Genomic DNA, 11474 nt, shown 5'->3' on the forward strand with positions numbered 1-11474 from the left:
ATCGATATTTCCTCTCTTATCGTCCTAAATTTCCATTCAATTAAAACCAAATTCCATCTTCTTTATTTTTAAATAAAAAGAAAATCGTCTTTTTCTTTCTCATTTTCCTTGTGGTCCCCATTATAAAACGTCTTGCAAAGAAAAACGACTCTTTCAAAATTTGTTGAAACTGGTCACATAAATTTTTTTAAACTTTTTTCCCCTATGACTGAACTCTCAATGCTTCATTGGCTTTTCATTTCACTAGGAATGTAGGATTGATAACTCCCAAATTTTTGGGTTATTTCATTGGAATTTTTTTGGATATGAGTTCTTTATCTTTTTTTATTTTTTATTTTGCTGTAAGGATATAAACTCTAAAATTTGGGTTTTGTTAAAATTCTTTCATTTGAGCCATTATCCTTGGACATTTTTGAGAAATTGTCTTTTATTTAATATCCCTGGCTGTTTTATAAACTTCTGTTTATAAATTGTTAACATTGGGTGCCAATTAGATTGGCCGGTAAAATCTCTTAACTATAATGATGATCTTGAGACTTATGCGTATTTTATTAGCGCGGTCTTAGTTGTTTATGTGATAGGGTAAATTTTAGATTACTCATCTTGTAAAGTGAAAATCTTTAAAATATCCTCAAAAATCAAAATATTGTAAATTTCAATTTACTTTTTTTTTTTCAAAAGATAAAGAAAAATGGGAGCTGACCAATGTAATTTTTTCCTCAAAAAAAAAAAAAAAAGGATAAGTTGAAGTTTACAATAGTTTAAAAAATAACAATTTCATTAGATGGTAATTTGATATTATCCCAAACAAATGTCATGCATTTTCTTTTTGGATACTTTCTTTTCAAAAAATTAAAATTAAGTAAGACTCATTGGATTTGATTCTTGCTCACATGAGTAAAGTCATTTAACTACCAGTCATACTAGGCATTTAAAAAACTGGTAAATTATTAAGTAACCATAATCAAAATTCAAAATTGATATGCTAACAATTTAATTGCATCTTTTGAAGTGTTTAGCTTATAAAAATTTATAAGCACAAAATTCAAGTATATACTAACGCGTATACATCAAAATATTATTTTTTAGATAATTTTATTATGTAAAAAAAAAGACCATAGCACTTAATAGTCTAACATTAAAACATATAATTCAAATATATACATTTAGACTTATTTAAACTTCATTGAAATCCAAACCTATTTGTCGATCTCCTTTTTTTTCTTATATATTTATTAACGGGATTAAACTCTACTAAAGCTTTGAATTCAGAAAGTTAGAATTATTCTTGCTCAGGCAATTCTAAACTTACAAATTTGCAAGAAATAGTTTCAAGTAATACTTTAGAACAGACTTGTGTAAGAGGGGAAAAAAAAATCACAACACTATCGCCTCTGGAAATTGAGGAACTTAATTCCTAGACCAAAAACGAATGCAAATAGCATTGGAAACGCAACAACAACAAGTGCAACCACTCCAAGAAAATCATGTTTAAAACCAAAATAACTTCGCAAAAAATGCTTCACTGTTTCACCTGACTCGAGCCTGTCTTCTTTATCTCCATATTGTGATGCAATCAATCCGTACAACGTCCAAGCCAATGGGCATGCCCAATAGTACCATCTCCACCATATTGGAATCCTCTGTTATTGAGCAAGTCAAAAAGATTCAAGCAGATAATTAGTCAATCAGTCTTTTCTAAAAGCTACGGAAATGTTGCATTATTTATAACAGTAATGGAAATACTGCAGATACTTACTGGTCTTGGGATTATGAACCCAGAAAACACATTCCACAAGGCATAAAATCCAAACGACACAATGGCAGATATGTGGTGGTTTGGAGTCAAAGACACGGCCATCATGCCATAGAAGGTGAAGTACAAGAAGGTGAAGAACATGAAGAACAAATACCAAAAGAACTTTGCAGCAGTCCATTCAAACTGCATCATTGCATAGACTATAAGACCATATGTGACAGCTTGAACAAATATATAAGGAATCTCAATTAGAACCTGCAGAAAATACAAAAACATTCAGTAAAGAAACAGAAATAATTTTACATATGCAGTATGTCATTTGTCAGACAGTTTACTTGTGCGAAGGCATATGCCATGCCCGAATACATTCCAGCAGCTCTTTCTCTGTAGAAAACTGTTCTTTCAATAGCTACTACTGGCTGTACAGCCACAGCATTTAGGATACCAATGAAAAGAACAGCAGTATACATGGAACCCATTGCATTGAAGAGATCTTGTTGCTTTGTCCTGCAATTTGAAATGTCAAATTTAAGATTAATAGGCAAATTCAAGATTGACTATACTGCTCCAATTTCAAATTGTAACTCACATTTTAGTGCCCATGTCCCAGAACATTGTCCCAAACGTCAAGGATGTGATGGTCGTAGACAGAAACCTAACAGCAGTGTATGGTGGATTACGCCAGTATGACCAACGTTGTTTCCATAAGCAAGCCATACATTGGGTGAAAAATGACTGTGCGTATTGGGTATCGAAGTGGAGATCCTTTGAACCAGGAGCAGGCTTGCTTAAATCTTTGATCAGTGCTTTGTTTCTCCTGAAGCATAAGAAATACATCAGCAACAATTTTGAAAAAAAAACAAAACACTGACATGCCATCCTGTTGTTTGGATTCTAGCAGCGCATCATGAACCAACCTGTAGAGTTCTGAACTCTTGTAAATATCAGCAAAATCAATCCCCAAAGCTGTTTCTTGAGATGGACTGGTAACTTCTAACATCCAAGTTGCTGGATTATAACCATTTTTTATTTTACTAACTCCTGGATTTCCCTTCATATAAAGAAATATACTTGCATTAGGTAGTATCATTATGTTCTTCTAGTGGCTCTCTTCATAATGTTATTTGAAGTTTCTATTGTCTGTAATATGAAAATGTGTCATACTTCGAAATACTTGATAAGATGGCTAGAATGGCGACCCAATGGCCCAACATATATTTCTTGTCCCCCTCGCTTCAGCAGGAACAGCTGCAATGCCAAGTTAAATGATCATAATTAAATCACCGAGAGAAAAATATTAACTCTAGAATTGACATTTCTTACCTCATCAAAAGCTTCAAATATGTCTATGCTTGGCTGATGGATGGTGCAAACTACTGTTCTTCCCGTGTCTACTGTGTTCCTAACAGTTCTCATAACAATTGCAGCTGCTCTTGCATCTAGTCCTGATGTTGGCTCATCCATAAAAATGATGGAGGGGTTTGCCACAAGCTCAACGGCAATTGTAAGCCTCTTACGCTGCTCTGTTGAGAGACCATTTACACCGGGTAAACCAACCAGTGCTTGTCTCAATAGGTTCAACTCCACAAGCTCCATGACTTCCTCAATAAACATCTAAAAACCAAAGGTGAAACAAACAATTAGTATAAGGATGTCCAATAGTGCATTGAAGAATTCAAGCTGTTCCTCTTCACGATGACTCATTTGGCTTAATCTGTTTCTACTCTCAATGATACAAGTAGAAACAATGACAGAAAGTTTGCAAACCATCGGATTTCAGTACCAACCTTTCTTGTTTTGGAATCAACTTCAGGGGATAATCGAAGCCAGGCTGAGTAGAGTAAGGACTCATATACAGTAACTTGAGGAGAATGGATATCGTTTTGCTCACAGTACCCAGAAATACGAGCAAATGTTTCTTGCTTCTTTGGGTACCCAGATATTGTGATGTTCCCAGTAACATATCCGGTAGTTTTCCTACCAGCCAACACATCCATCAAAGTGGTTTTACCCGCACCAGTAACACCCATCAGAGCTGTCAGAACACCAGGTCTGAAAGCACCGCTAACACTATTTAAAAGTACCAATCTGTCGTCAAGAACACCTCGAAGTTTCATTTCCTGCAACGTGAAATCAAAACAATCCATCATGTCTGGAGAATGTAGTACTTAATCAAGATATGATCCAACTTTTGAAATATACCCCTTGGTTTCCAAATTATTGTTACCTGTGGCATGTCAACGGAGTATGTAACATCATCAAAGGTAAGGGAATGCGGTTCAAATGGAAGAACCATTCCTCTTCTCTTAGGTTGGTTGGCCTCAGTTATTGTTTCCAGGGACTGGGAGGAGGAATCTCTCCTCCTAATGTCATCCGCACTCCCTGCATTTTAAAATATTCAATTGTGATCAAAAGGTGTGCGCAAAACATATCATGCTTTTCTCAAAGGTATCAAAAGAGCCATATGACCTGAGGGTGTTATTTGACCAGAACTACTTGCATGGTTTGATAACTGAACAGTGCCCCCAGGTCGTTTATCTTGCTCATTACTTTGGGATTCCTCAGGTGTAACGGCCTGATTCTTATCAAATGCTGCACATATGAAAAAACTATATCAGAGAATGGCTCACTTTAAAAAGATCAAAACTGAAGAAGGTAAGAATACAGACAGTTGAGGAAACTTAGAGCCAAAGCAAATCCGATGTTGAATAGTATTATAAAACCAAGCAAAGCTCCCACTCCTAGCCAATACCAATAAGAATCAGTGAAGATCCCACGAGACTGCAAAACTTCAACTCCCAGTGGTTCAGTTGTGTTTGGCAGAATCTTTTTGCGAAAGAAGTTCAGACATTAGCACCTTCCTCAGCAGTAAATACATTAATACAAGGCTCATCCAATTCAAAGGCATTACCTTTCTCCAACTATGACCAAGAAACTCATTAACCGTTATTGCATTCTGAGCATACATCAGAGGTGAACACCAGTAAGCCCAAATCCACCATGATTTTATGTCCTCTGCATTATTAAACAAGAAAAGAAAGAATTTAGGTTAAACTTAAAAAAGATAAAGCTCTTTCTTTTCTACTTATTTACTTGTTATACCTCTGTTTAGGACAAAACCACCCAGTGCATAAAGCAGGAGTAATGCAAATGCACCAAATGTATTAGCAACAACCAGGTTCCTGCCTGTTGCAGCAATTAACCGGAACAATGCAGAAGCCATCTGGTTAACAAACAAGAGAAGCAAGTACTGCCTGAAAAACCTGCAGCAAGATAATTAGCTTTTAATACATTTGGGATTAATCGTCTCTCTAATGTTTGGCACTTTGCTTTTATAGTCTTACCTTCCAGCATTGGGATCAAAGCCAATTACATAATATGTTGAGAATACCCAAACAGCAACCTCTACAAATGAGATGGGGATCTTTGGGATCCATGTGGGAAAAGCATATGCCCATGAAGGATAGAATTGGAGGTCTCTTTGCTTGTAGAAAATGGGAAGCTTTGCAATGGTCATAGAAATCTCCGCCATTCCATTGAACATGATCATAATGATAATGAAGAATGTTGCACCAGCATAAATTACTCCATCAGTTACTGAATCTCGGTGCATCTTTGTTCTGAAGAAGAGTGTCATAGTAACCAGTGCTATAGTAGTAAGCTAGTACAGGAAAAAAAATAGTAAATCATTATCACTTCAAAGAAAAAGATTTGAAAATTTCAAGATTAACTAAGTAATTACTTGGAAGAGCTTGAAGAAATAGACAAATGAGTTCCGCTTCATCAGCAAAAGTTCTCTTGAGTTGCAAGCTTTCAACGACTCCTTTTTGCCAACACCATATTTTTTGGTTGTCAAAGCAGCTGGGTGGCTCTTTGTCTTATCAAATGGAATTCCAAGCTCATCACCAAGTATCTGTCCCACACTGAATGATTGGAATGCATCAGCAAATTCCTTGACTGTGACAAACCTGTAAGGTTCCTCTTTATTTGCCCAATACTGCTCCTGATCTTTCCTTGATGTCACCTGCAACATTTTCATTTTTCATGGAGATTCAATGAGAAGTTTCTCATCTTAGTCCTGTAATTTCTTTCATGGTTTTATTGAAAAATTTGAGAAGCAAAGATCATCTTTCAGGTTGGGGGGGACTCATATATGTTTTTGAAAAATCATAAAAAGAGCCCAATTAGGACATACTTCTTGCAAGAAGTCAGCAACACCTTTTCTTTCCGGACATTTGAAGCCCATGAATTCAAAAAACTCCAGTACGTGTTCTCGGGGACCCTGATACACAATCTGCCCATCAGATATTAAGATAATGTCATCAAATAGATCATATGCTTCTGGTGCTGGCTGTAGAAGAGAGATCAGAGTGGTTCCCCTAAGGATGTGAATGAATTGCCTAAGAGAATTCACAATTTGGAAAGTTGTAGAGCTGTCCAAACCCGTAGATATCTCATCCATGAAGAATGCTTGTGCTGGTCCAACCAGCATTTCACCTATAATTCAATCATTTAATTATCATATGCTTGAATTAATTTCTCTGCGTAATAGATATGGACTGATGAGTTTTGAAATTTGCCTGTTGTAACACGCTTCCGTTGTCCTCCTGATATGCCTCTTATCATTTCATCACCTACCATGGTATCAGCACAGACATCCAGACCTAGAATCTGTAAATTTATGATGAAATTTCATCAAAGTAGTGAAATTACATGTTCTCAACAGTAAATCATAAGTTTAGAGCTTTTCACGGTGATCTAACCTTTAGAATATAATCAGTGACCACACTGGCTTCTTGGCCTTCTGTTGCTGCAGCCTGTTACATGAAAATTGACAGTGAATCGATGATAATCAGAAGCTCAATCGTACTGGGTGTAACTCCATGATTATCAGATATCTACTTGTATTAACCAAAGAACACAAGATAAAAAGGCCAACTTCAAGTAAATGACTCAAGTGTTTGACATTGATGTTTATAGCCATTTTGTGTATAGTTTTTTGCAACTGTTTATCATTTGTAATAAATGGCTTCAGGTTCTCACCTTCATGAAGACGTCAAGATCAGGATCAGGCTTAATACCTGCTGCCTTCTCTCGTCTGGCCAACTCGGTTAGCATTTCTGCATTTTCCAAAAGAAATAACTATTACAATCAAAGAGAGGAAAAAAAAAAAAGAAATAGGAAAACGATCAAACCAACCATAACGGGATCCAACTCCCTGGCATCTAGCAGAGAAAGCCAAGGTTTCCCTCACGGTCATTTCGCCGATATGAACATCATGTTGACTGATATAAGCAGCTGTTCTCTGAGGTACAAATTCATCCATGTTGTGGCCATTATATGTCACCCTACCATAAAGCTACATAGAGACGTTTTCATTCACCAAATTAGAGACTAAAGCAAAGTGTGAACTCTCAATGGTCAATGCCAAATTCTTCAAGAATAATTAGTGCTTTTAACAATATAAAACAATCACCCTGAGGCTAGAATCAAGCTTCCCAGCCAAGGCCAACAGAAGTGTAGTCTTTCCCGAAGCTGGAGGACCCAAAAGCAATGTCATTCTGCAGCAAAAGACATGAATATAATTTGAAATTAAGGACTGCCCAAATATTCTAAATTTGTAACAAAAGACATGGACACAACAAAAACAGTAGTATTATTCAATTAAGTTCTCACCTGCCAGGTCTAATAATTCCGCTGACACCCTTGAGAATTGTTATATGTTTCTTTCTACTTGAAAGAATGTTAAGAGAGTTCAAAAGCCCCTTCAAACATTTACAGATTGTTAGAAGAGAAATTAACAAAATTACTTGACCATTGACCAGTTTTGAAAACAATTAATAAATTATATATGCAGGTGGGTACCTCAATTATGTTGGCACAGAAGTTAAAGAATGTTGGCAAGGCTCTACTTCCTACATATGCTTCTGCTTCAACTTTCAAATGCTCAAATCGAACTTCAATTTCGGGCATGCTAATTCCAACTCTGATAAAATCAAAAAATAAATCAAAGTACGACATACAAGAAAATAACAACTTCAGAAAGTAGAATACAACTGATAAATTTTCCCCCCAAATAAAAGTTTGAGAAGGAATGCATAATATGATTATCTGTTTTCACAAAGTATGGTATTAAAAGTGCGCTTGTGATTGAAGTTACACATCTGTATTTTTTAAAAGACAGTATTAAAATATTTGATAAATATTACTTTTTATAATTTAGAAGTTATACATCTGTATAATAAAAAAATTATTGTATATTTAATAATTTTATCAAAATTATTATTTAAATTTAAATTTATTACATATTATTAATTTTTCTTTCATAGTTATAATTTTTTTTACTCCACAGTTGTAATTTAAAAGCTACCGGAGCTAACTGTTGAGTTTGACATTACACGCTAATATTTAAACATAAAAGAAAACATATACACACACGTTAACTCAGCGCTTATAGAAACAAAGGTAATGCTGAAGCGGATTAATTAAAAATAATCAATTAACACAATAATCCCGCCTGGATTTATTGTGAATTCTATCACCCTAAGTTCAGCTTCCAGTTCCTTTCTAACATTTTTCTTTTGACAAAAAAAAATTAAAAATAATAAGTAATGGGAAACCATGAAAATTAATCATTAAAAAAATATACATACTTTTTATGAAAAATTAAGAATTAATATTTTTAACAGAACGTTATTTTAATAGTACTATAAAATATTATAGTTTTTTCAATGAGGTTTGGTTATAAAGAAAACAGAAATATTAAAAATCATGTTCTGATTATGCATCCTATGGCAACTTTCAAAATTTTCAACAGAAGGGGCAAATCTGTAACATATTGTATTGACATGCTTTTAAGAAAAATAATTTAAAAAATTGACTGTAACATTGTGTATTTTGGTAATAATATAAAAGGATTTTGGATCGCATCAGAGACTTGGAGTTCCGAAATTGAATGAATTAATATGTCTTCATTCCAGAATTTTATTGGCTTGGATTCTCGTTAAAAAAAAAAAAATTCATTAAGTATCAATGACTCAAAAAAATTAAGTTAAAATACTAAATAAAAATAGATTACCTTTTTTTATTCCAGAGGAAATGCATATTTTTTTTCCGAATCCTTTTAACTAATTGTACAGAATAATAATATCATTAGGGTAGATACACAAGTGTAATGCTTAGGCAGGTGAGAAGGGAATTGTATTATTAAGCCAATATACAAAACAAATAATACTCTTTTGGACCTTGACAATATTTTTTCTTTTTTTTTTTCTAATAAAGATATAATTTGTATAATTTTAAATTTATCTAGCCATCATTAAATGCTAACTTAACTTTCAATATCTACAATTGATTATTTGAAAATTAATGACTAAAAAGGTGTGTCAAAAATTTAAATTCAAGTAGTCCCACCCTTTGATTTTAATTTTATTAATCTCATAAATAATAAGAATTTCATTTACTAAGGGTTTTCCTCACCTTTACTTTGTAGCCTAACCATGATTTTATTTCAACAAAAGACAAAATAATGAAAGAAGAAAAAAATTTGGAAGAGTATAACACAAAACAAGTGAATTTGAGGGGACCAAAAATATAAAATTCGTATTAAAAAATACTAAACAACTTGAGTCAAAATCTTTTTTTTTTTTAAATTATTTTCACTCAGGAAGCTATACTCCAAGTGTTGAGAACCAAGTTGTTAAAACTTCACAAAATTCATTGAGCATCCATGAAGGTCCAATGAAAAGGGTAAGAAATAAAAAAATGAAAGAAGTATTAAATGGATTATTTGAGCATATCTTAAATTCATGTCTTGTTCAAGACATTAATTTGCTTGAACTGAGTATTCAAGGTAATCAATGCTTTATCAATGTTATTCAATCTTTTACATCTGATTTAGAGTGATTTGCATGAAAAATAAATAAGGCATTATCAAATTAGAAAGAAAAATCAAGCCCAATACTTGTTTCTTAATCTATTTTAAAACAAGATCTTTTATTTCCTTTTCATTTTGGAATCTTTTATTTCTTTTTTATTTTAGAATCAACAAGATCTTTTATTTTAGATTCAGCTATATAAACCCATGTCTATTGAAAATTTTAGATTTGATTTTATAATAATAACGAGAGCTTTTCTTTTTACTTCTTCAAAGAACTTTTAGAACTTATCAATATTTCATCTTGTGCCTTTCTTAACTTATCACTCACAATCTTTCTTTTCTTACTTGAATGTACTGTCAACCCTAGATTTCTTATACCATTGATTTTTATATTTATAGTAAAGGGTCAAGATCTTGATTTTATGGTTATTTGAATATGAATTTGATCGATCATTGAAGAAAGAACCTCGTTGAGCATAGAGTCTCATTTATTTTTGTGAGGTTAACATCACCAGACTACATAGTTTCATCCTATCATATTCGGCCCTAGCTAAGTTTTTCTACATCTTTTTTTGAAAAAAAAAATGTATAGAAGTGGGTAAAGTCTAAATTGAGCTTTTAGTCTCGCTGCTCCAGTGGTTAAAATAATAATAATAATAATTATGTAAGTTGAAAAAAACAAAATTTTACCTATCAAAACGGTTCTTAAGTTTCAACAAGAACTTCTCATTATCAACATCTGGGACTTTGACCAATTTATCAATCAACAGTTGCCTTTCTTGCAGTCCAAGATTGTCTACGTCAATTTCATTACCATGCCCACTTGGAGTGCTCAGTAATCCTTTCCTCAAACGATTATAAGTAGGCAATTTCTCAAGAGCAGCCCATTTTAGAGCCTCCTCATCGTCAACTTCATCTCTTCTTGAAGACCTCGAAAATGCACCCTCAGAAGCGCTTCCCCATCTGGAAGCACTTCTACGTAAACTAGTAGTTGTTCTGTAAATGTCACCACTCTCCATAACAAGTAACAACTCAGGCTAAAAGCTATAGCTCTCTAGCTCATCAAAACGCAAAAAGAAGAGATTTCTCTTTTTGACAATGCCACTTTCAGGAACAGAGAAGTTATAAAGCATTATCCGTTGTGCAATGTTGAATTATTGATCATCAGCATGATATAATATGGCTGTCAAAATAGGCACTTGCACATTCGTCCAATATTTGCATTATACGTACGTCTGTGCTGGCTATAAGTTAATTAGTATTGTTAGTTTTTTACTAAACACTAAAATATATCTTTGTTTCAATCATTCAGATGTTCTATTTTGATTTTTTTTCAACTTAAGACAAAACAAAAATTGACAATTTTATTTTTAACTTAATTATTAGAACCACTTATAGATTTATTTGATTTTAGTCAAATTCACACCTATTTTGATTTCACAAAAGAAAACTACTTATTAAGTTCATGTTACTAGAAGAAAACTATTTATTAAGTTCATGTTACTAGAAGATTATTTTTTATTTTTATCAAATTCATACCTAATCGTGTGGGATGTTGAAAAATTTAGCTGTTCTTTAAAAGAAAATGTTTCTCATAAAAAGCTCCAACAAAGGAAGAATGATGGATATATTATTGCTATTTAATTACCTCATAATTGCTAATGCAGTCTTGTTAAATTACCAGGCCAAAAATTGATGTACCAAATTATCTTACAAAGTTATTAAAATTTTAATTATATTGCCTCTTAATTACTTTTAAAAAGAGAGAGAGAGAAACCCCTTAAACTCAGCTCTATCGAGAACTTATATGCATGGGATTTTGATTTCTGCATCTAG

At 33.2% G+C, this 11474-nt stretch overlaps 1 protein-coding gene across 1 annotated transcript; it reads right to left on the reverse strand.

The window, feature by feature from the left end:
• Positions 1–1173: 1173 nt before the first annotated feature.
• On the reverse strand, positions 1174–10743 carry LOC102607577 (pleiotropic drug resistance protein 1-like). The gene is made up of 24 exons (XM_006465449.4): positions 10329–10743; positions 7625–7745; positions 7436–7524; positions 7236–7320; positions 6959–7118; positions 6803–6879; positions 6523–6576; positions 6340–6430; positions 5955–6256; positions 5502–5783; positions 5104–5420; positions 4862–5022; positions 4671–4774; positions 4429–4585; positions 4229–4351; positions 3987–4141; positions 3547–3879; positions 3083–3373; positions 2924–3007; positions 2677–2810; positions 2349–2576; positions 2095–2266; positions 1760–2014; positions 1174–1643 (listed from the first exon to the last, which is right to left on the reverse strand). The coding sequence occupies exons 1-24, from the start codon at positions 10655–10657 to the stop codon at positions 1386–1388; spliced, it is 4362 nt and encodes a 1453-aa protein (XP_006465512.2). The 5' UTR covers positions 10658–10743; the 3' UTR covers positions 1174–1385.
• Between the last annotated feature and the right edge of the window lie 731 nt (positions 10744–11474).

Source organism: Citrus sinensis, chromosome 7 (assembly GCF_022201045.2).
Source record: "Citrus sinensis cultivar Valencia sweet orange chromosome 7, DVS_A1.0, whole genome shotgun sequence".
Lineage (NCBI taxonomy): Eukaryota > Viridiplantae > Streptophyta > Magnoliopsida > Sapindales > Rutaceae > Citrus > Citrus sinensis.